The 25,643-nt window shown below is 41.9% G+C and overlaps 1 protein-coding gene across 1 annotated transcript; it reads right to left on the bottom strand.

Moving 5' to 3' along the window:
• Nucleotides 1-6,321: 6,321 nt before the first annotated feature.
• On the bottom strand, nucleotides 6,322-22,733 carry Cbr4 (carbonyl reductase 4). Its single transcript, XM_031339913.1, has 5 exons — nucleotides 22,451-22,733; nucleotides 20,373-20,493; nucleotides 18,676-18,809; nucleotides 15,118-15,252; nucleotides 6,322-6,806 (listed from the first exon to the last, which is right to left on the bottom strand). The coding sequence occupies exons 1-5, from the start codon at nucleotides 22,590-22,592 to the stop codon at nucleotides 6,628-6,630; spliced, it is 711 nt and encodes a 236-aa protein (XP_031195773.1). The 5' UTR covers nucleotides 22,593-22,733; the 3' UTR covers nucleotides 6,322-6,627.
• Between the last annotated feature and the right edge of the window lie 2,910 nt (nucleotides 22,734-25,643).

Raw genomic sequence — 25,643 nt, 5'->3', positions numbered from 1 at the left:
ACCAGGCTGGCCTCGAACTCAGAAATCCGCCTGCCTCTGCCTCCCAAGTGCTGGGATTAAAGGCGGGTATTTTTATCAAGCAGAACAGTAGTATCATTTTATATTTCACACTAATGCCCATTCACAAAGCTTGGGCAGATGTTCCCTGTAGTGGGTTGGTCTGAGGCTGTTTGTATTGTAAGGCTAAGTGTGACCCCATCTGCTTGCCCCAGAGAAAGAGAATCCACACCACACCCACATGAAGATCCAAGTGAAGCTAGGTAACCCTGCCCCCCCCAAGTTAGTTTTCTGATTGGTAAATAAAGATGCTGACAGCCAATAGACGGGCAGAAGAGACACAGACTGCTTTTAGGGTTCCCGAGTCTAGGGGGTTGAAGGGAAACCAGGAGAGAGGTAAGTAGGAAAAACAAGTCTCCATGGATTAGGAGTCAAGAAAGCATGGCCAGAGGCTGGCTAATCGGAGTTAAGAGCAGCCCAGAGAAAACATAGTAAGTTGTAACTTGGGGGCTATAGATAGGAAATAGATTTTAATAGCATAGAGGATAGATATCTGCCCAGCTCTAGTATTGATTACGGCTTATTGTAAATATAAAAGTTGTGTGTCTTTTACCTGGGAACTAAATGGTCAAAGATGGGGTAGAAACCCAGACTGGGATTAAAAAACTCTTCAACAGTTTCCATAATACTTCATATCAATTCTTGAACACCCAAAATAATCTGTCTTCTCTCATTATTCCGGGTAATAGACGCATGTAAATTAGCTCAGCTTCTCTGCATAAATTATCCCCCCTAATTTGCAACATATAATCATATCTGTAAAAAGTTGACACAACCCCTCATAAATTGAATATGAATATAAAAAGAGCACATATTTTCAAACCTGAGCGCAAAATCTGAAATCTCTGCCTTCAGCCCCCAACCTTTTCCTTCAAATGCTAACCATGGCTGGACCATGAGCTGTTAGGAGAGTGGCAGCCATAAATACGTTTTCTGTTTAAGAATTCACTAAAGTTCCCAGTCCTCTGAATACAAGTATTAAATTGAAAATTCTAAAAATGAAAGAAAGAAAGAAAGAAAGAAAGAAAGAAAGAAAGAAAGAAAGAAAGAAAGGAGAGAGAGAAAGGAAGGAAGGAAGGAAAGAAGGGAAGGAGGGAGGGGGGAAGGGAAGGAGGGAGGGAGGAAGGAAGGAAGGAAGGAAGGAAGGAAGGAAGGAAAGGAGGGAGGGAGGGAGGGAGGGCGGGAGGGAGGGAGGAAGGAAGGAAGGATATTCTACAAGTCAGTAAGAGCAGGGAGCAGAATCGTGATGGATTATTTTACCTTTCCACAGCTCCCCACATATTTCAGTCTGAGATAGATGGGAGTGTAGTTTAAAGTGTGAAGATACACTCTTAAGAACAATCCTATTAGTAACATGGTCTTTATTGTTGTTTTGAACTTTTGCTCAGGTAGCCCAGGCTAGTCTCAAGCTCACTACGTAGTTGAAAACATCTTTGACCTCCTATACCCTTGGCCCCAAGTGTGAGGACTACAGCTGAGTGCCACCACACCCAGCTCCTTTCTCGTTGCTTCCTTCTTGATTACACAACAAACCAGGTTCACTGATGACTGTAGAACACGTTGTGTCCAGCAAAGGGAACTCAAGCCTGCACACATGTAGGTGTCCAAAGATGAATGGGTCAGACCCTAAGAAAACTACCTTCTGTCTAGGCACAAACTCTCCTACCCAGACTCGTCCCCTGTGAAATATCCTAAGTTCTGCATCTTCTAACACAACTAAGAATACTAATGCCTGAACATTCCCCAATCGCCATGGCTTATACTTAGCCGGCCACTCATTCAGTAGCACAAACGGCATTGATGGCACTCTTCTTCATCCTGAATCATGCTGCACACGGAACCACGAGTACAGCACTGACTCAGCAAGCAGGCCCAACACCTAGAGTTTCAGTTCTGGGAAAGTGAAAAAAAAAAAGAATGCTAATAAACTGAGTAAAGAAAGGAGTAGGTCAGAGATAAAGGGCTCCATATTCAGTACACAGCTTTTAATTTATGAGTTATTCTGAATTTATTAGTACAGCTTATTCATATGTTTGAATTGACCTTCAATATATAATTAAATCTCCATTTAGATAATGTTCCGATTCAAAACTGTAGTGAGATGATTCCTGGATCACTGAGTTTTCTTTTGTACTCCTCTGAAGTGCTAAGGGGCCTTGAACCTAGGGCCTTGCTTACACTGGGCAAGCACTCTACCACATCACCAGTCCATCTTAAAATGTATTATTATTTTGAAAAAGTCTTGCTAACTTTCCCAAGCTGTCCTTGAACCATGTAACCCAGGGAATCCTTGAATTTGCTATATTCTTAGCTGCTCAAGTAGCTGAGATTATAGGCACTTGGTTTTTGGTTTTTGGTTTTGGTTTTGGTTTGGGGGGGGTTGTTTTTGGTTTTGGTTTTGGTTTGGGGGGGGTTGTTTTTGGTTTTGTTTTTTGTTTGTTTGTTTGTTTGGTTGGTTGGTTGGTTGGTTTTTGTGAGAGAGGGTTTCTCTGTGCAGCTTTGGCTGTCCTGAACACAGAGATTCACCTGCTTCTGCTTCTCAAGTGCTGAAATAAAAGGTGTGTGTCACCAGCACCTTTTAAAATGAAATATTAAGAACATTTCAATAGTGATAAATATAAACAGCATGAATCGAGTGTATAGAAATAGCCTATTATTCCCCACAGAAGTTCAAGGCAAAAGGAATTCTATCTATATTTTCAATCAGTTATGTGTCTTCATTTCTATTCTCAAGCAAATACTCTTTTCTAAGACTAGTACTTTCCAGGCTGAGGAAGCTCAGTGGTAAAATGCTTGTCTGGCACCTGGCTGGAGGCCCTGAACTTGACCCAGGACCACAAAACAAAAACAAAAACAAAAACAAAACAACATAAAACAAAACAAATTACAAAACAAGAAAAAACCCACATTTCCTGTGAAACAAAAATCCATGGTTACTGTTACTGTACATTTTATGATTAATTGTAATTATTCATTATCATTCTAAGATTTGGTGCTGAACCATTATTACATCCACTAATGTAAGTTATTCTTAATTATGTGTGTGTGTGTGTGTGTGTGTGTGCACTTGTGTGTGTATTGTTTTTGAGATAAGATCTCACTATGCAGTCCTAGCTGGCCTGCAACTTAGTATGTGAACAAGGATATCATGAACCCTCACAGATTTACCTGCCTCTGCCTCCTGAGGGCTGGGATTAAAAGCATATTCAACCATGTCTGACTATAATTTTATATTTCTTATATAGCTTTTACACTTTGATTTGAGACAAGATCTCTCTAAGTAGACCAATGTAGATCAGGCTGACTTTGAACTCTTGGTCATCCTCAGTCAGCTTTCTCAGTGCCAGGATTACAGGGCCATACCCAGCTCTTCATATGGTTCTTAAATAGCTAGCTATTCCGAGGTTTTCCTGAGGGGAAAAGACTTCCTAAACTCAAGGTCAGTATGGCTCATAACTACAGCAGGTACCTTAAGGACTCAATACATCATTCCCTATAAAAAGGATTTTGGTTGCTTTAAAAAACACAGAAATATCATAAGAATGTGTTTTTGGTTTAATCTCAGGTGTGGGATATGGGACTGCTTCAGATTGTCCATAGCAGCTGACTATGATTTGCCTCATGCTCTGGCAAGGGCATGATTTTGCCAGCTTCAGATAGATTCTGCTACTGTGAGACGTTTGTAATTCTGAGGACTTATGGGGGTATATAATAAATGTATGGCCCTAAGAAGAGGTAGTTTCTGGCTGGTGGTTGGATGTTGTTGCTTGTTGTTGGTTATTTGGGAAGGTTGGCTGCTGTTTAATAGGAGTTGTGGTCAAAGAAAAAAAAAAACAAAAACAAAAAAGAAAAGAATTAGATTCAGGGATCTTTTTCCCCTACCTAGTGTTAGGGGGTTGAAAGGGTGGATAAGGATGGAAGAATGAAGAACCCACAAGGTAGCCAAAGTACAGTTACAATCCCTAAGAACTGCTATATACGAAGCCAACTGCACCACACTGACATTAGCAGATTATGTTGCTGAGCAGCTCAGAGAAAAGTAACATGACTCTAAGAAAGCATGACTGTAGAGGATGGCTGAACAGACAGAAGTACCTGCTGTGTCCCCTCAGCACCCCTGTAAAAAGCTGAGCACGTCCACGCCCAAACTGAGAGGCAGAGACAGGAAGGTGTCAGGAGGCCACTGGCTAGCCATCCTAGCCAAAACAGTAAGCCTCTGGCTCACTGACAGCCGCTTCCAGTCAATAAGGAGGAAAGATACCAATACCCTCACCCTCCTCTGGCCACGAAAGGCATGTGCATGCATGCGTGCACACTCACATGTATGTGCCATACACACACACACAAACCCCACACATAGATACATGGGTATACATAGCAGACACACACACACACACACAGAGTTGATTATAAGACAGATGTGATGGCTTATACCTACAACCTCAGCATTTGGGACATTAAGGCAGAAGGACTGCTGTGAGTTCAAGGCAAGCATGGGATACATAGTAAGTTCAGGGCTACAGAGTGACATCCTGGCTCAGAAAGAAGATGAAGAAGTGGAGGTAGTCAGGTAGAGAGGTGATGGGAGGGAGAGTGGTATGAGACAGGGTAGGTGAGGGGCAGAGAGAAGAAAACTCCTCTCTAAACGAATACCTTTCTCTAACTGACATTTTTCCAGCATGTCTTAAATAAATGATTGCCTATGCACATGCAGACACAAAATTCTGCAGAACATATAGTGAAATACGACCTCAAAATGCAAAACAAAGCAAACAAAAGGTAGCCGTCTATGGGGCGGTGAACCGTGCACAGACAGCCTGGCCTCAGTAGAGCACAGGCCTAGAACCCTGGTGGCTCAGTTCAGGGTTTCTATTCCTGCAAAAACATCATGACCAAGAAGCAAGTTGGGGAGGAAAGGGTTTATTCAGCTTACACTTCCATATCGCTATTCATCATCAGAGGAAGTCAGGACTGGAAAAGCAGGTCAGGAAGCAAGAGCTGATGCAGAGGCCATGGAGGGATGTGCCTTACTGGCTTGCTTCCCCTGGCTTGCTCAGCCTGCTCTCTTATAGAACCCAAGACTAGCAGCTCAGAGTTGATCTGGATGGTAACACCCTCCCCCCTTTGATCACTAATTGAGAAAAAGCCCCACAGCTGGATCTCATGGAGGCACTTCCCCAACTGAAGCTCCCTTCTCTGTGATAACTCCAGCCTTTGTCAAGTTGACACACAAAACCAGCCAGTACACCCGGGGAGATATGGTGGGTGGTGACTTCCTCCTTCATGGGATGGTAGGAGTTTGACCACACCTCCTGGACCCCTGGCTCCTGTAGCAGTTACAGCCCCCACAGCACTCCCATCCCCCCTCCCGAAGGAGGGGTGTGTGGTTATCAGTCACATAGGAGCAGCAACAAGCTCTCCCACATGCAAATAAGGTTTCCCCAAACTCTCAGTCCAAGCCAATGAGAAGTACCTGCTGTCAAACCCTGAATCACTCCCAAAACTATATATAAATCCTATCCAGGGAATTAAAGGTGTGCGAAAGATCTATTCCTGTCATCCGAGCCTTCTGTTCTAAGAGCTCTAACACTTGGGAAGAGGTCTGCTCTCCTGAAAAGTGCCCTGAAGCTGCGCTGCACTCCTCACTGGCTAGTCGGCCTCTGTTGGCTCAGTGCAGGGCAGCATGGAGTAACCTGAAGGCATGGCAGAGACGAAGGTGGAGCCCACTGCAATAGCAGAAGCGGTGGAAGCGACTTCCCCTACCTACCCGCACTCGCTTCCCTTCGTCTTAACTCTTCAGGCTGGGCCAGAGATCTCTGTGGAAAGCCTCTGCTACACAGGCCCTCAGCCTTTGGCAAGGCTGCTCAAGTAATGTGGTGGAATGAATGTGAAATGTCCTTATAAAACACCTGGTCCCTAGTTGGTGGCACTGTTTGGAGAAGATAAAGATCCATTAGGAGGTGAAGCCTTGCTGGAGGAAGTACGTCACTGGGGGGTGGGCTTTGAGAGTTTACATCCTGGCTCCACTTCCTGCTCCCTCTTTCCGCTTCCAGTGTCCACATGGATGAAATGCGGCCAGCAAGCACTCTGCTCCTAGCGCCACACTTTCCCTGGCTGCTGTCCTGTCTTCCCTGCCTTGATGGTCTTTACCATCTGGACCCACAAGTATCAAGTGACCCTTTTCTCCTCTTTGTTGCTTTTGGTCATGGTGTTTTGCCACAGCAAAAGAAAAGTAACAATAAAAAATTGTGCCTCAATCTTCTGTAAATACTCTTATTGTAGGAACAGTCTAGAAGGTTGAAGTCGTTAACATCCAGCTTGATACAGATGTATCACAATAACCCTTACAAAATGTCCATGGCATCTAAAGACAGAGAAATCACACCCTTTAGGTCACAACTGGTCACACTTTGTTTTTTGAGACATGTTCATACAAAGATGAAATCAATTGTAGCATCCGTTAGCTAATTTGTTTCCATTAGGAAATGTCACCCATATAGATGAGTTTGTCTAATTAATAGGAAAATGTGTGATTGACCCAAAGCACCATTACAATAACATCATCTCTAATTAGATGGTGAGCTGTAGTCCTCCATCCACGATAAGAACATGTCCTGTGATGTACGGTGACTCTAAAAGAAACACAACGGCATGTGCCACCTCAAGAGCTTCTCCAAACCTCCCAAGAGGGATGTTTTTCTTGAAATGTTCTTCTTTCAAGTGTTTTGTCATATCCGTTCGAATTAATCCTAAAAGAGAAATGTTAATTCAGTTGAAAAGTATAAACACCAAAAATGGTTGTTCAACTCTTATAAAGAGAATTAGTTTATGAGAATTTGACATTATTAACAAACATTGTTTAGGAACTACAGAGTACTGTTAGCAATTACTTAAGTGTACAATTTTATTCACTTTATCTCAATGAATGTTTATTGAATACAAAAATGCCTGACGCGAAAGTCCATGGCTCAGCTCTTGGCAAACAAAGAGACAATGCTGTTGAATATAACAGGCAGGTACAAACAGAAATGAAGATGAAGCACAATGTATTCTTTGAGTAACTAAAATCTATGGAAGTAACTGCCACATACTCAATTGTAATGTAATAAAGTCTGGTGACTCCACAGATAAAATGACAGAGAAGTAATTTTCACACAGGTGGGGCAGAAAGGAAGAAACAGTATTGAGAGATGGGAATCACAAAGATGGGCCCATGAACTGATTTTGCAATACTAATAAGGATTAGACCATTCCATTTACTAAACCACAATAACTGATAAGGGGCTAGCCCAAGACTCCAAAGGCCACATAAGAAAAAAACCCCATGGTCATATCTAATCTGAACACAAATGTACACAAAGATCAAATTTTAACTCAGTATTGGTATATATGTAATAGAGTGTACAGACAGCATGTTCTAAAACAAGTTCTTATATCAAGTATTATATATTCAGAATTCAAAATTATTATACATATGTATACATATGCATGTACACACACACACACACACACACACACACACACACCAAGGTCAACTATAGGTTTAGGAAACAACTACAAGAATAGTCTCAGACATATATATATATATATATAACTAACAAAATTTTACCACATAGTTTCTTGTTCATTAATTAATCCTAAAAAATTTTTGAGACATAGCCTCACCATGTAGACCTGGCTAGCTTAGAACTTAAATAAATCCATCTGCTCTGCCTCTTGAGTAATAGGATTGAAGGCTACCATGCCCAGCTTCAGTCACTAGGTTTTTAGGTTGTTTTTTTGTTTGTTTGTTTGTTTTTAAGACTGATTTATTTATTTTATGCGTATGAGTACACACTGTAGCTGTACAGATAGTTGTGAGCCTTCATCTGGTTGTTGGGAATTGACTTTAGGACCTCTGCTCGCTCTGGTCAACCCTCTTGTTCAGGCCCAAAGACTTATTTATTATTATAAGTACACTGCAGCTGTCTTCAGGCGAACCAGAAGAGGGCGCCAGATCTCACTCCAGATGCTTGTGAGCCACCATGTGGTTATTGGGATTTGAACTCCGGACCTTCCAAAGAAGGTCCATCTCACCAGCCCCCAGTCACTAGGTTTTAAAAGAAAGCAAATTCTAACTTTCATGAGAGCAGCAGGCATGGGGAAAGTTTATAGTTCAAGGTGATGAAAGGTGGACTTAAAGTCAGACGAGCCACAGCAAGTAAAGGTTCCATGTGCACTCACAAAAAAACAGTTGGTTTATGTTAAAACTAAATCACTTGCTGGGCAGTGGTGGCACACGCCTTTACTCCCAGGACTTGGGAGGCAGAGGCAGGCAGATTTCTGAGTTGGAGGCCAGCCTGGTCTATAGAGTGAGTTCCAGGATAGCCAGGGCTCCACAGAGAAACCCTGTCTCGAAAAGCCAAAAACCAAAACAAAACTAAATCACTTGTAAATTAAACTATAAGTCAGCTTAAATAAACTGCCATTTACAAATGACGTGTTGATAAATGTGAGCTAAATACTGGATTCACTTGCTCATTTATTATGTAATACTATATAATTAGCTTTACTTTGGAGCTTAATTTATGAAAATTCAAATGTTTTCTTTAAAGTCCTGTGAAAAATGATTGTAGGTTTTTTTTTTTCCTACTATAAAACCTAAGATAGTGAGAGGTTCCTGGGTAAATCTGGAAGCAAATTGAAAGGTCTTTCAACAAGGAATAGGTTAACACCTGCTACATCCACAGCATAGAACAATGTTTGGTATTAATGTCATAATGAAGACTTCACATCTGTAATCTTAACAGCAGGTTATTAATGAATTCCATTATATCACTACTGGAAACAAGCCAAAATATAAATTCCAAATTGCTAACATCTGATTCTCTCTGGACATCAGAGGGACAAGTGACAGCAGTCACCAGAGTCGTATAGCAGGTGACGATTTTCTTTGTACATTTCTCCTCTTAAGCTGTGTGTGTGTGTGTGTGTGTGTGTGTGTGTGTGTGTCTTTGTGGATAAAATTATTGAAAACAATATGAGCATTATTAGTTACAGACGATCTATAACGAGGGCCAGAAATAGCAAGACTAATTTTGTAGTGCCCGTGAGACTATACCGTGAAACATAACCCCCTCTGTCAGAAAAGCCTGAGCACATTTATTTGAGAAGTCAGCAACACTCCCTTTCATCTTTACATACAGTGTGGGCAGGAAGGGATGAAGGCGGCAGCTGACACAGATAAAGCCAAAAATGCCTCTGCAGACTTTCAAGCAATGAGCAAACATGTTGCTATGAGACAGTGTCTCATTATATAGCCCTGGCTAGCCTGGAACTTTGATCTCACAGAGATCCACCTGCCTCTGCCTCCTGGGTGCTTGGGACTAAAGGAGTGTCCCACCACAACTGGCCAAAAGATGAAGCTTGGTCTTCAGTGAGAAGCCAGAATCTAGAAGACTCCAATTCTTTCAAGAACCAATGGATTTCATGAAATCCAATGCTGTGTGTTAGCAAACTTTTTTTCAAGGATGCCCCAGAAAGAATAAGCCCTATAATCACTTCAGGCTATAAAAGTTGAGTGAAATAAAATAATTAATGTTAGTACTAAAAAATTCATGTTACAATCCCTAGCCGAAGGCTCGGGGAACATTGCAGAAGAGATGTGGAAGGGACCAGAGTATCTGCTGTGAAACAGGTTCTCTCTGCATATGATGGGGAAGCTACACCCATGAAATCTCCACACTAGGGTCACCCAAACAAGCCCTGTACAGTGACCAACAGCATGGATGGAGGCTTCACAAGGCCTGACCCTGAGATGAAGAGCTATGAGCAATTCAAGGCTGCTGGGAAAAGGAGAGTCAGTCTCCTTCAGGGTCAAGCTGCGACAGGTAAGCCAGTCCCATGAAGTCGGCCCTGACTACAAACACATACAAGCCACACTAAAGGAATCGGCAGGCTGCTGTGCATGCACAACACATATACCTGTTCAAAATAATAACTGGAGAAGAGATCATACACTTGAGAGAGGGTAGAGGGAGAAACAAGAGGAGTTGGGGGGTAAAAATTATGTAAATACAGTATTCCTGGATATTCTCAAAAAAATTTAACTTACAAAAGAAAAATAAATCAAAGAATTTATGATGCAACTGTCTTTTACTCTTTAAAAGTTGGATAAAACTGGGACAATGGGTTTCACACTCACTCCATAAACTCAGCAGAAAAGTGCTATATTTTAATCTAAAACAAACAAACAGACAAACAAAAATAAGCCACGAGACACTATAGTAGCCACTGCGTGTGAACGCTCTTCTCTGTATAGGTTAGCAATGTTCAGGCTCCTTCCGCCTGGCTCTGGAACTGCTTGCGGTGGTGAGGAGACCACTGGATTCAGGTTCAGGAATCAAATTGCTGTGCTGTGCTTTCAGATGTTGCCAAGCTGACTGACAGACACTCCGTACTAACTAATACAGGGTTGTCTGTGTATCACAAGATGAACACACAGATCAAAGATGGCAGGTCCCCTGAGGTTTCCTTCCAGCTGTACACGGTTGGCTTTTGAGTAAGAAATCATCATGACTCGGACTCTACTGGAAGATTAGGAAACAGAGCTCCCTGGTAAAGCCCTCATTTCTTACAAATCTCATAAACAAGTAGGTGTGCGGCCATTCACTACACAAGAAGAGGATCTTCCTCAGGTCCAGTTTGGAAAGTAAGCATGTCAGTTGTCAGAGGGAATTACCATAGCCTCTCTCCAGACCATGTTGAAAAGGAGAGAATGGGTTGATGGGATGCCTCAATGGATAGAGACACTTGCTGCAAAAACCCAGTGACCTGAGTTCAATCCCCAGAACACATGCAAAGGTGGGTGGACAGAAGGTTCCTCCGAGTCCTCTGACCTCCTTGAGGGTACTGCACCATGTGCACAGGTGGCCCAAATTTATTATTATTATTATTATTATTATTATTATTATTATTGTTGTTGTTGTTGTTGTTGTTGTTGTTGTTGTTTGTTTGTTTGTTTGTTTTCTGAGACAGAGTTTCTCTGTGCAGCCCTGACTGTCCTGGAACTCACTTTGTAGACCAGGCTGGCCTCGAACTCAGAAATCCACCTAGCATCCCAAGTGCTAGGATTAAAGGTGTGCGCCACCACTGCCTGGCCCAAATAATTATTTTTTAAGAAAGGAAAGAATTTGCCCTGATATGCTAGTTTTTTCTCTTAGATTATGTTTAATGTGGAAAACGAACATATTCCTAAAGATCCCTCTCTTTGATCTGCAGTGCCTTTTTAATTAGTGGACTTCATGTTTAATGAGTTGTAGATTGAAGGAACGATTGAGCAAATGCTCCTATGCTGGCCACACTGCCATTGCCCCTTGCTCCCTCCACCTCCCCTAGCATCTTGCCTTGGTGTGGTTTATGCGCTGCGAGTGAACACTGCTGACATACCACTGGGTAAAGTCCACAGAACACAAGAGCTGGGGTCCTCATTTAGCTGTGTGTATAGGTCTTATCAAGTGCTACTGTCACGTTATCCACCATTACAGCATAGTTGTTCTGACCTACTCCATCTGCAGCTTCTCAGACTTCATGGATCTGTTCCAGTTCATCAGAAATTAACTAAGAAATGTTAAGCTAGTCTCTTATGATAAATTGCTCAGGGCTGTACGAAATGTCAGTGTTATCTTATGAAGCTCATGAACCATGTAATCCTCACTTAGAAATATATTCACAGCCCAATGTACTATATATCAGTAATTCCTTAGGTACCCTCCATCTCATCCATCCCAGAACTGAGAGTAGATATTAAAGGTCCCCAAACATCTCAGACACCTATCTTGGTGCTTGTCTTACTTTCCAGTGTGTCTTCCTTCCTTGGTCCTAAAAGACTCTCTCCATATCATTCTTCATATTTATAAAGTTCTGGAAATTTCATTCTACTCCACATTCATGTGTTTACAAAGAGTTGAAGTGGCTAGAAAAGCTATAAATTACCAGTAGGTGCCACTGTCTAACAGAGAGTGCTACTGCATTACCTCACTGGACACTCAGAGGTTTCCAAGTGGCTGCAAAGCCACCCTTCCTTAGCTCAAACACAGTGGAATGTCATGCACTCTAGTAACTTAGAGCAAAGACACTACACTTCATTACCAGACATACAATGAAAACCCAACACAGAAGGGGAAGTGTCTAGGATCAAACTTGGGGCCTGGTGCATGTTGGGCAAATGCTCTAGCACTAGGCCACACCTCAAAGACCACCATTAAAATGTGAACTCTTCAATCAGGGATGCGCTGGCTCCCAAATGCCATGAGAAATTTTTATGTTATAAACTCTGAAGAAAGGACATTCCATTGATTCACTTTTGACAAGGAATTGATGACAGTCAATCTATCAAATATAATTTCTCATATTGATTTTCAATTAGGGAGATTCATCCATGATGACAGCTTTACTTTATATGCCAAGTCAAAAATAGCAAGGCTTAGCAGAACAGTCAAGGATTTAGGATGGAGCGACAGTCTAATCGTTATCTACCTGTTTCCTGGTGTTCATGCTGCAATTTGCTTTTCAACTGTTTTTCTGTTGTTTAGAACCTCTACTTGAAGCTAGTCAGGAGAAACTGACATAAAAAGAAACAAACTAGAGGTCTGAGGGCTGGAAAGATGGCTCTGTGGGTAAAGCACTTAGTGTACTAACATAAAGCTGGCAGCCTGGATACCCTGGATCTACATCAAAGCCAGGCATGGCAACACAAAAGAACCAGCACTAGAGACCCAGAGAGGACAAACAGATCACACGGTCTCACTAGTCTCAGCCAGTCTAGCTCAAATAGTGAGCTTCAGAGCTTCAGGTTCAGTGAGAGGCCCTGTCTCAAAAAATACACTGGAGAAATGAATGACCTCTCTCCAGATGTACACCGGTAAGGACAACGTGAGGGCACATTTGCCAGCTCTACTTGAGGCTGATAGATATTAATATCAAAATTAAGTCAACAGATAACTTATAGAATTGATTTAGTCTTGTTATTTCTATCTATACTGTGAAATAAGATGTGTGTGTATGTGTGTATATATATACATATATGTAAAAATATTATATACAATATAGTATTACAAAGGCTACCCTACTAGTGACTACTTTCTAGCAACAGATTTTTATCCCCAAAATGAGTTGCACAGGAAAAATATGATCTTTACAAAAGTGTCTATGGCACTTCCATAATGCCTTTCAAATGTCTCCTTTGTATAGAAACTGGATTCCCACCACTCATGCCATTGCCTTGACAACTAATCCATGCTAAGCAGCTTCAGCAGCTTTCTAACATGGTACACATCACTATCCACCTTCAGCCATGACACTGCAGTGCTCTTTCCAACTGTTTCTGTATAACAGAGACATCTCATTTATTTTTTTACTCCTAGACCTAGCACAGCCTTGGCATACAAGAAGGCATCCTAGGACATTCGTTGCATGAGTCTATGTGAATTGAGAAGAGCCTTTCTCTCGGCTAGTCAGCTATTACATCACCAAGAATATAGAATTAACTCGTTACTCATACCACTGGAATCCTGAAGAGAGAGAAGGCAAGCCCATGCCCTTCCAAACAACAAATAAACAACCCCACGGATGGCTAGCTCAGACACCACTAACAGTGACAGCTTGCACAGAGCACACAGAAACGGAAAGCCAGGCCTAGGTAATGACAATGCAGCTTTCCATAGAAACCTTTGGTTTGAGGGCCTTTTCCTTTTTTCTTCAAAAGTGTTCATCTAAACTGTAAAACTTACTCAATACTCATGGATTTGGAATGTCTGGACTTAGCTAATCTGTGACTAAACAAGGAACTGGACTGAAGGTATGTTATGCAGCAAACAGATTCACAGAACATCCTGAAAAACATCTGCTGGCTCAATGAGTGCCAACTCTCAGGTCCAGCTGGAGCCAAGGGAGACTTAAAAGCACAAGGTTGCAGAGGTCAGCTGCAGCCTACTCTCCTAGAGACTGCCAGTCAGTCACAGGAGCAAACTTAACACAGGGGACTAGTTCTTCAGTCTAACACTCTCCCAGCTGGGCTATTTCAGTGGCTACAGGGATTACTTCTTCAGAATGTAAAACTGCAAGACAAAGATAGACTATCTAGGCCCAACAAGATGGCTCAGAAGGGAAAGACACCTGCCATCAAACCTGATGACCTGAGTTTGATCCATGGAACCAACATGCTCCAGGGGCAAAACCTATGCCTGCAAGTTATCCTCTGATGCATGCACCCACACAGAAATATACACATACACACACAAATAAATGAGCACATAAGTATAAAAAAGATCCTATCCTAACTTACAAAAGTATAGAAAAACATTCATTCGGTTGGGAAGTCAAGTAAATACCTAATAAAAAATTTCTAACAGGCCAACCAACTAATAAATGACAAACATATCTGAATTTTGACATCATTTTATTAGAAAGTGGCAAATAATATACAAGTGAACAAAAGAGAGAGAGTAAGTAAATAAATACATAAATAAATAAGAAACTAAAGGATAAAAAGACATCAATATTATATTCAAAAGGAACCCTGGAGGAGTGTATCTTTTCAGCTTTCCATGAAACAGCCAGGTAGCTTTGGAAAAATCATGTCAAACCCTCCATCACAGTTTTTAAGTTGTCACAGTGGTTGGAATAAGCCAGGCATTCTAGAACAGCCTGCAATCCCAGTGCTGCAGTGCATGGTGAAGACCCATCCCAGTGCTGCAGTGCATGGTGAAGACCCATCCCAGTGCTGCAGTGCATGGTGAAGACCCTGGCTCAAAATACAGGGTGATCGCCAAGGTTTTCTTACCAGAATTTAGTCCTTAACTGGTGAAAATGTTTAAAATAGAGATTTTTATGTAAGACAAGAGGAACAAGAAAGTTTTTTTAGTCACTAACTCATTCTTTCTTTCGACAATGATTTTAGAGAGACACTATCCAAATGTCGATTAGTGATTGTCAATTAACCAATGAACTGACAACCTAGTGGCCTTTCTTTCTATCTATCAGTAAATGATACTGCAGTTATTGGATGAAGTTTTCACTGACCTGGTGCGACTACATTCACTCTGATTTTCTTCCGTGCAACCTCTTTGGCAAGCGAGCGTGAAAACCCCACGAGCCCTCCTTTGGTGGCACTGTATGCAGACTGGCCCACGTTGCCTTTCAAGCCAATAATACTCCCTGCAGGAAAAGAAGAAAACACGAGCAAGCCAATCGGTTGATTAGCTGACGATTCATATCCTATACAGTCACCAAATCAGGAGGGGAAACCCGCCTTCTTCCATTCTTTGCTAAAATGAATAACTCTAACCATGGTCCTTTGAGGGGTAACCCAGACACACAGACAAAGAGAAACTGGAGGGAAATGATGTCAAGCCACCAGCAATGGGAGGGAGCCTTGTGTGATTTGTTACCTGAAAGGTGGGCAGAGGTCAGGTACAACGAGTGCTGGGTCTCACAGTGTGATGGTTTGAAGGAGAAATGTCCCTCTCGGCTTAGACATTTGAACACTTGGCCCCCAGTTGCTGCCTGGCCAGTTTTAGGTGTGGCTTTGCTAGGAGTGTGTGTTAGGAGTACGGCTTCCTCCAACTTCCGGTTGTCTCACTTCGTGCTTGTGGCTGAGGTGTTACCTCTCAGCCCCGTTTCTGCCGCCTTGCCTGCCATTTGCCTCCCCACCATGACAGACTTGTGTCCCTCAGGGACCAGAAGCCAAAATAAACTGTCTCCTAAAAGTTGTCTTAGTCATGGTGTTTTATCACAGCAAAAGAAAAGTAACAGACACAGGCAGAAATACATTAAAGTCAGAAGATGTAAAATAAAGGCTGATTAATTTTATTATAATTCTATCATAGATGGAAATAAGTATTCACTTCCACCTATAAGAAGACCAAATCCAGTAACTTTAAACTACTGTCAATCAATATTGACCATGCAAACTTGCTAACAGTGCAATTTTATTTATATGTGCCTTGTACTTGAACTAAACATTCCTCAATGAACTTGTCTAATAAATATGTAAGAATAATTTATAATTCAAATATCAATTGTATGCAAATACATGTTTGCAAAACAGAAGTAGGGAAGTAATTTTCTGCTCCACTGGCCTGTGCTTTTTATATAAAAATTGAACAGGAACCTGACACACACACAATTGAAATAACATTAGAAAAAGAGATTATTCTACTTTTATATTATAATCAAGGAGCCCAGTGTTAAAATGTTTACCTACACTGTATAGTCAACATTGCTTGATGATAGTAATTTCCCCCAAGAAATGCACTGTAAGGTGGGTTCACAGTAGTGAGAGCATCCCACAGTATGCTTACATAAGGCAAGCTGGTATAGGCTACTTCTTCTGCCCCATATAGCATGCTACAAACCTGTGTAACACAAATGCACAGAAGACGGACAACAGTGACAGGCATATGTATATCTAAGCACAAAGAAGAACAGTTAAAAACAGTGTGTGTGGTCTGGGGTGCGGGTCACCACCTTAACCTACAGAACCACTGTCACGTATCTGTCCTCCGGGAACTGATTTATCACATGGCACATTCCTAAATGTGGCACCTCAGTTAAGAAAAAACTGGGTAGCACAGGAAGAAAGAAAGGCCAATGTGTTAAGAAAAGGGGTGTGTGGGAGAAAGAAAGACAAAAAGGGAAGTTCCAGGTGTGGCAGAAAGGTCCACTAGGAAGCTTTCCTAACCAGCACTCAGGCCATACTCCATTCACATTTGGTCAAAGTAATGACGTCTGAAATAGCAACAGACCTACAAAGTCAGCCTCTCTGGAGTTTTTGCCTATCCAGTAAGCGTGTTCGCTCATTATAAAGCATCAGCCTTAGCAATATTCTAAGATTTTAAGTGACTAACTTAGGTTTCTGAAACTTATCTAAAATGAAGGTATTTTAAATATGTCCTGTGATATCCACGCAGTCTCGGGTCTGTGTGACAGGTCTTAAGAACCAATACCTGAACCAGCTGTGTCGGAGAGCCACAGGCCACCAATTCCTCCTGAGAGGGACTTTTTAACGGAGTAGCATCTCCCTTTTGCAGACTTTTAAGGTACCGCTCATCACTTAAGACTGAAAGTCAGATGGCACACTACAGTTTTCAAGTAATAAATAGAAATCAAACTCCATGTTATTCTACATTTTCTGCTCAACAGGCAAGAACCCCAAACACCTCTTCCCTGTGGTTCCAACAGACAAACGGCTACTTACATCCACTCTGAAGCGCTAAGGTTTACTGTTCCTCCAACTTTGACACTGGACAGACCAGTGATCCACACAGCTGATGTAATAATTGTCACTGAGACTCCGTGTCTACAAGCTTTCTTTTTCATATCAAAAATTAAACTGGTTTTCTTTACAATTTTAAAAATAAAATGACATTATTTTCCACCTTCTTCTCCTCCAATCCAACCCTCCTATTTGTCCTATTATACTCTCTTAGATTCATAGACTTTTTTTGTTATTTTATTGTTACATATGCATATATGTGTATGTGCATATATGCATACATAAATATAACCCGCTGAGTCCGTTTACTATTGGTTGTATATTACAGTATCAGGTTGGAACAGGATAACCTATTAGAGACCTGTAGTGGTTTGAATAGGTTTGGCCGCCATAGACTCATATGCTTAAATGCTTGGCCCACGGGGAGTGATACGATTAGGAAGTGTGTCCATGTTGAAATCGGTGTGTGGGAGGAAGTGTGTCTCTGTGGAAGTGGGCTTTGTCAGTCTTCTCCTGTTTGCCTTCAGATCAAGATGTAGAACTCCTAGCTCCTCCAGCACCATGCCTGCCTGCACAATGCCATGCTTCCCACCATGACAACAATGGACTGAAGCTCAGAACCTGTAAGCCAGCCCCAATTAAATGTTGTCCCTTGTAAGAGTTGCCCTGCTCTCGGCAGTCCTTAGTGTTCTGTAGTTCTAGAAACCTGTGAGTTCCCCTTCTCTCTTAGCATGTCTACATGACTTGTTTAGGCAGCCACACTATTGAGGTAGCATGGTTGTAGCTTCCCAGTCATTTCTAGGAAACACAATTTTGCAGTACATTACCTGGCCCTGTGGCTCTTATAATCATTATAAGTTTGATTTAAAAAAAAAAAAAAAAAAAAAAAGGCAAGGGTTCCTGACTTTCCTGAAAACTGATTGTTTTCTTGTTTGTTTGGGATTTTTTTGGGGGGAGTTGGTTTTTGTGTTTTGCTTTTTGTTTTTTGCTTTTTCAAGACAGGATTTCTATGTATAGCCCTGGCTGTCCTGGAACTCACTCTGTAGACCAGGCTGGCCTCAAACTCAGAAATGTGCTTGCCTCTGCCTCCTAAGTGCTGGGATTAAAGGCATGAGCCACCACTCCCTGGTTCTCCTGAAAATTGAAACTGGTGACAAAATTGTTATGACATTCATGTACAGCCAGTCTGCTGGACGAGCACAGCTGTGGCCTCTCCCATTCCATACGGTTGCCATTTATCACGTGGCTTCTACTGTCATCTTTAATTCTTAGTAAGTCACTTGTTGATGATCAAGTCCACCAGCGGATTAAATATCCTCATGTTTCTATGCAATAACTATGAACCCACAAAGGTGAAAACTCACCCACATTAACAATAGATCCCCCCTGCTGGATCATTGTCTTCATAGCAGCTTTACAGGTCAGCATGGAGCCCAAAAGGTTAGTGTGAAGCTGAGATATCATATCTTCGGTTTTTGTTCTTACTAGAAGACTGTCTCTACAAAAAAGAAACAGTGGGCACATTAACATCCAGATCAAAAACTCAAATCTAAGGGCTAGAGGACTGGCTTAGCAGGTAAGAGTTCCAACTGCTCCTTCAGGAAAACTGAGTTCAGTTCCCAGCACTCTCACCAAAAAGCTCCCAACCACCTGCAACTCCAGCTTTGGGGTATTAAACACCTACTTCAGAACTCCACGGGTAACTACACACACACACACACACACACACACACACACACACACACACACACACAATTTTAAAATAGCAAAAGTAAATATTTTTTAAAAATTAAGTCAAAATATATATACAATTCTGATTTAAAATATAGTATAAACTGTGCTTTCTAGCTAAGTGCTGGGCAGTCCCATTTTGAACTTGGCTTTAAAACCACTAAGCCAGCTGTTGATAATCAAGAAAGGAACCACTGGGAAGGCAGGATTCTCCACCTCTCTGACAGACTGATAAATAACTGCCAGTGGTTAAACACTGTAGCAAGCAACCAAATGGTTTAAGCTACTGCTAGTTTTGGCTTGTTTAACAGGACAGTAAATCTAAATAGTTTCTTCTAAACTCATCTTTGAAACCCCCCATACTATTATCATTACATTTATCATCCTATATACATTACTATTAACCTTTTTATGATCAATGGAACTCAGAACACTGGTTTCCTATGAGAAGAGACTAAGGGAGTCTTCTGGCATGCCAGGTGATATGCCAGTGATGGTATGTTAGGACTCATCTACCTAGACATTTATCTCAACTTAAAAGAATTAAGCTAAAGAAATGGCTCATTGATTAAGAGCACACACTGATCTTACAGAGAGCGCAAGTTCAGTTCCAAGCATCCACATTAAGTAGCTCACAAGCAACTGTATCGCCAACTCCAGGGGATTTGATGCCCTCCTTTAGCTTGTTGGAATCTACACATGTCTGCACATACTAACATGCAGACACACACACACACACTCACACACACACACACACACACACACACACATACACACACACCATTTTTTAAATAAAATAATGTATTTTAAACAAAAGGACTGACAATTTTTGAAATAAGCCTTTCCAATTAGAACTAGAACAGCCTAATATATTGTTTCATATTAATTGTGGTGTTCTCAGTGAAAACGGTCCCCATAGACTCGTATATTTGAATACTTCTTCCCAGTTTAGGACCAAGTTTGGGAAGAATTAGGGAGTATGGCCTTTTTGGAGGAGGTATGTCACTGGGATTGGGTTTTGAGGTTTCAAAAGACCGACCCTGTTCCCACTGTGCCCTATCTCTGCGTCTTATACGCAGATCACAATATGAGTTGCTGTCTGTTGCTACCACCAACGGCTTTACTCCACCAACATGGCTCTAATACAGGCAAACCATAACCTCAACTAAACACTTTTATACACAGTGTCATTGCATTCTGTCATGCATAGTGTCATTGCTTGGGTCATAGCATTTTGTAATAGCAAAGGAAAAGAAAGTAAGCTACCAACTCATTAAGAAAAACATCTTTTGAAACAGGTATTGGAAATTCACCTCAATCTTTGACCAACCTGTTAATACCAGCTGCATTTACCAAGAAATTTACTGGACCTAAATGTTTCTCCATCTCTTCAAATGTACTCTGAACATCTTGTTCTTTGGCAACATCACATCTAAATGCCAAGTGGTTTCCTACAAAACAAAGTTAAACCAGAATTACCTCTAAATCTTAACTTGAATTTTGGATTTATTTGCTTTATGATTAGACTTTAAGGCAAGTCTGAAATGAGCCTAGAGGTGAAAGAATGTCAGGGGTTCCTGCCCTCATGGACCACCTAATGAAAGGGACAGGGTGGATGAAAATAAAGGAGAAATAATTAAGGTTTTCTTTCTTCCTTCTCTTTGTGTGTGTGTTTTTTCAGTTTTGTTGTTGTTTGTTTCGGGTTTTTGTTGTTTTTTTTTTTTTTTTCCTGCTCTGAGACAAGGTTTTACTGTGTTGCCTGGACTGACTTCAAAACTCAGGCTCATCTTGCCTCAGCCTTCCCAATGCTAGGATATAGTAGGTACATAAAATAAAACACTACTGAAACCTAACTTTACCTTTGGAGTTCTCTTGAGCAGGAAGGAGACTGAGACACAAGAACTATGAGTAACTGGCTAACTCTAAGGTTGGCATTTGCTGGACTATCCTGGGTGAGACCTCAAACCCTTAAAAAGGAATAAGCTTGGAATGTTTAAAAATAAAAGCAGTCGGAGCCAGCAAGATTGCTCATTGGGTGAGGGCACTTTCCACCAAGCCTGACATCTGGCTTTGGGACCCATATGGTGAAAGGACAAGAACATACTGTCTTCTGACTTCCACAGGTGCACAATGACATATATGTACCTATCCAACCAAATAAATAAATGTGATTTTTAAAACTGGAATACAATCTGGGCACGGTAGTGTATACCTGCAGTCTCAGCACTGGATAGGAGATTACTACTGTAAGCTTGTGGCCAGCGTGAGCAAGAGAGGTGGCTCAGTAGAACTCCTTGATCCCTATCACCATACACAGGAAATTATACTTCAAAGGAAACATATTCTCTATTTAATAAGCTACTATGTTCATATATATGGTCCTCAGTTTATGATAAGGATACCTCAAAATGAACCAACTTTATGTTGGAGGGCCAAAGAATCGGTAACTCACTAACGAGTACCACGGTGCAAGATTCAGTATCAGTTGTCTAGCAAACTGGAAGCAGTGCTGACTAGGTGTTGAGACTCGTGCCTAGGGTGAACAGATGCACTCCCCTGTGTTCCCAGCACTGAGGAGACAGAGACCAGATCTTGATCCAAGGAAAACCTAGGCTGCATAGTGAGACCCTGTGTCCAAGAAAGCTGGATACCGCACTGCAGGTTCAAAGCGTACCCTGCACTGAAGATGTCACTGTCACATCACAGTAAGGAAATCTCAGCAACACGGAGACTGAGACAGGAGAACCACAAGTTCAAAGCCAGGGTGAGTTACATATCAAGGCTATTTCAATGTAAGTAAAGAAATATAGCAGGCACCAGACACACTCTTAGACCTATAATATACCCAGTGCTTTCCTGATAGTGACGTATATTTTTCTCCATTCGTCCATGTCTTCTCCAATAGAGACTTAAACTTGCAATGCAATGACTAATCCGTTAACAGGGAGGGAAGACCTGGAATTGGAATACAATAAAAGGGTCTGGGAAAACAAATTAGTAACTTATTAAAGTCATTGATGGGCTTGGGAAAGCAACCCTGACCTATCAAGAGTTTCTCTTTGAAATACTGTCCTGTGCCTTCACAAAGGGCAAGAGCTCTCAGCAAAATGCAACCTAGCCATTTGTACCTGACTTCTTTCCTTTCAGTATAATCGTGTCCATTCTCTCCTACCAGGGGCCCGAGCAAAGCGGCTCTCAATATCAGCACTGGCCGCGAGGAAGACAACTACTTGTCAGGGGTCCTCAGAATCAGCCTGGGGTAGGCGAGAGCCCCAGTGAGGGATGGGTCACAGGGCACGAGCGATCTGGGACGCAGACTGGAGTACAAGAGCGGTAGCCCGGAAGTCCTGGACTGGAGCTCAAGGACTTGCACCCTGGCCCCGCGGCGGAGACAATTCCGGTACCTACCGCCGAGCTCGCCAGCGGTGGCTTTGGCCACTTCCAAGTTTCTGGAGATGATCGCCAGGCGGTAACCCTTCTGGGCCATTAGCTGGGCTACCGCCTTACCGATCCCTCGGGAGCCGCCAAAAACCGCACAGACTTTGTCCATGTTGGACCTCGGACCCGCAAGTTGGATCCCTAAGACTCAGAACTTCTAATAAAAAACACAGCTACTGACAAAACGAGTGTTCACTCCCTTCGACAGGAGACAACCCAAGCCACAAAACAAGGCGCGAGAATTAGTCGTCAGTGCACACGGACTCTTCGAGGGTTGCATTGCATGCTGGAACTTGTAGTCCTTACTCGTTGCGCCTGTGAGCATTTCAGTAACTGCTGCTGAATCCCTAGTCGCAAGTCTGTCTGGTTAGTTGGCACTAAGGCACAGGGGACCAAAGGTCCTTTGTTCAGAGATAATAGGGTTGGTAAAATCGTGGACTTTCCAGGGCAAACTGTAGTTAGCAGTCACATTATGTCTTTTTGGGTGTAGACCTGTCCTGGCTCACCCACATTTTTTACTGCAGACAAAACCTGTTGAAGTGTGAAGTGGTCCCCCAAGTTATTGTAGACACTGGCTTTGTACTGCAATGTTATAATGAGGGTAGATGTCCTGTCGAAGAACACAAACTGTGTGTGTATGCCCATCATTCAGAAGGTTGAGGCAGAGGGATCACTGAAAGTTCAAGGCCAGCCTGGTCTAGAGAGTGAGAATCCTGTCTCAAAGAAAACAACAAAGAAAGAACAGTGTGTAGAGGGGTCCAATAAATGTCTGTGCTCCTCTTTTTGAGGAAGAGACCTACTATGTTACCCAGGCTGGCCTAGTACTCACTGTATAGCCCAGGCTAGCCTCAGATTCTCCATGATTCTCCCTCAGCCTCCAAAGCACTACTGGCATGTACAGGCATGGGCCTCCACACTCTTTAATGGATCAGAATAGTTTGAAGATTAAAGAGCAAGCTTAGATCATTATTGGCAATATTAGGTTCCTATACTCCTAAATAAGATATTCTGAGTGCTTTAAAAAAAAAAAAAAAGTTAGCTGGATATGGTGGTGTATGCCTTTAATCCCAGCACTAGGGAGGCAGAGGCAGGTAAATCTCTTGAGTTGAAGGCTAAACTGGTCTAGAGTTCCAGGATGCCAGGGCTACACAGAGAATTCTGCCTCAACCGCTCCTCCCAAATAAATAAATAAATAAACAAATAAATAAATAAATAAATAAATAATTTGTTACCATTCTAGTATAAAGAGAACATTTCTCGATAGAATATTAGTGTACTAAATAAAGAAAATATAGACCATGGTCCCTATTGGGGGGAGGGAGAATTCTGTGACAACAGGACTAATTCACATAAAACACTAGTGGGCTAAGTTGTTTAGTAAAGTACAAAGTTGTATTAACACCAGAAATCGAAGAGGCCAGTAAGGACGGACGGACGGAGAGCTGGCAAAGCTGGGCCTGAGTACTGATTTGTAAATTGGGGTAGGTGGGGAAGACCTACCATAAAAGGTGAGCATTCATTTTAAAGTTTTTATTTTTCTTTTACCTAAATCCAAAAAGGATTTAAAATGGCTGAAGAGTACATGAGTTGTCTTTCAAGGCCTCTGATTTATTGTGTTCTTATTTAGGTAGGGTCTTGTCACGTAGCCTACGCTGGCCACAAACTCATTGTACTTTGGCCTGGGCCTAGTAAGTACTGCAATTTCAGGTGTACCCCAACTCACTAGGCTTGTGATTTTTTTTCAAGATTTTATCTATACATGCACTATTGGTCATTCACTCTTGATGTCTATCTCCAACTCCTCCCGAATACCCACCAACATTCCCAGCTTCATCTATGTATGTGTGCGTATGTCCATAAAATATTTATGAATATATTATATATTATGTATAATATGTGATATGTATAATATATTTTTATTTATGTAATATATTATGCATATACTTCATGGAGTCTATTTGTGCTGTTCATATGTGTGTGGTGTGGAATCATCCACTGGAACATGGTCAAACTACCAGGGATCAGTCCACTGAAGAAAACTAAGTCTTCCCTAGCAAATACCAACTGTCAGTAGCTCCTCAGCGGGGCGTGATCATGTGCCCCTTCCCCAGCCATGCTGGACTGCTGACCAGGATGATCTTATAGAACTCTTATGCAGGCAACCACACTACTGTGAACACAGCCGTCCAATCAGTCCAGAGGATGCTGGGGTTTTTTTGTTTTGTTTTGTTTTTTTAAAGATTTATTTATTTATTATATGTGAGTACACTGTAGCTGTCTTCAGACACTTCAGAAGAGGGAATCAGATCTCATTACTGATGTTTGTGAGCCACCATGTGGTTGCTGGGATTTGAACTCAGGACCTTTGGAAGAGCAGTCAGTGCTCTTAACCGTTGAGCCATCTCTCCAGCCCCCAGAGGATGCTGTTTAACCTCATCTTTTTCTGGCCGTACAATCATACTGCCCCCTCCTGCCAGTGTTCCCTGAGACCTAGAGAGAGAAGGAAAGATATGGTGTCCCTTTTATGGCTGAGCACCACTCGCGCTTCCTTTTTCTGTTTTTTTTTTTTTTTCCCAGCACTTGTGTGTGCTATATTTACAGTTGCTTACTGAATAAAGAAGCTTTTCTGATGAGGTCTAAGAACAATACTGGCTAACCTATGCGTAAAGAAGGCCTTTTGATGCTATGCCCATGTAGCAAAATAAAAGTAATAAGTTCAGTTCTAGAGTCATTGGACTTTCTAGCCACAAGGTCTTGGCCAGACTTATAGTACCAGTTATGGGAATTTGTCAGTGGAGGGAGACTTAAATCCTATAAATAAAAAAAAAAAAAATTGTTGGTCACATCCATAACATTCATGCCATTATGGCACCCATGGGCAGCTTCTTTCCAGGACACTTCTTATTACATCATTCCAGGTTCATATCAAGACTACTGATGCCTTTGCCCTCAATAGCCTACACAGCTCCTTTTCCTACTATGAAAGCTAACCAACAGGAAAGAAGCTACCAGCTTGCTTTCTCCAAGTCCTACGGCCAAAGTGTGTTCTACCTTCAGCAGTAGGGTCTTTTTTTTGTTTGGTTGGTTTTTCGAGACAGGGTTTCTCTGTATAGCCCTGGCTGTCCTGCAACTCACTCTGTATACCAGGCTGGCCTCTAACTCA

This window comes from Mastomys coucha, unplaced genomic scaffold (assembly GCF_008632895.1).
Source record: "Mastomys coucha isolate ucsf_1 unplaced genomic scaffold, UCSF_Mcou_1 pScaffold22, whole genome shotgun sequence".
Classification (NCBI taxonomy): domain Eukaryota; kingdom Metazoa; phylum Chordata; class Mammalia; order Rodentia; family Muridae; genus Mastomys; species Mastomys coucha.
The sequence above is the reverse complement of the archived record's forward strand: the minus strand, read 5'-3'. Positions and strand labels throughout refer to the sequence as shown.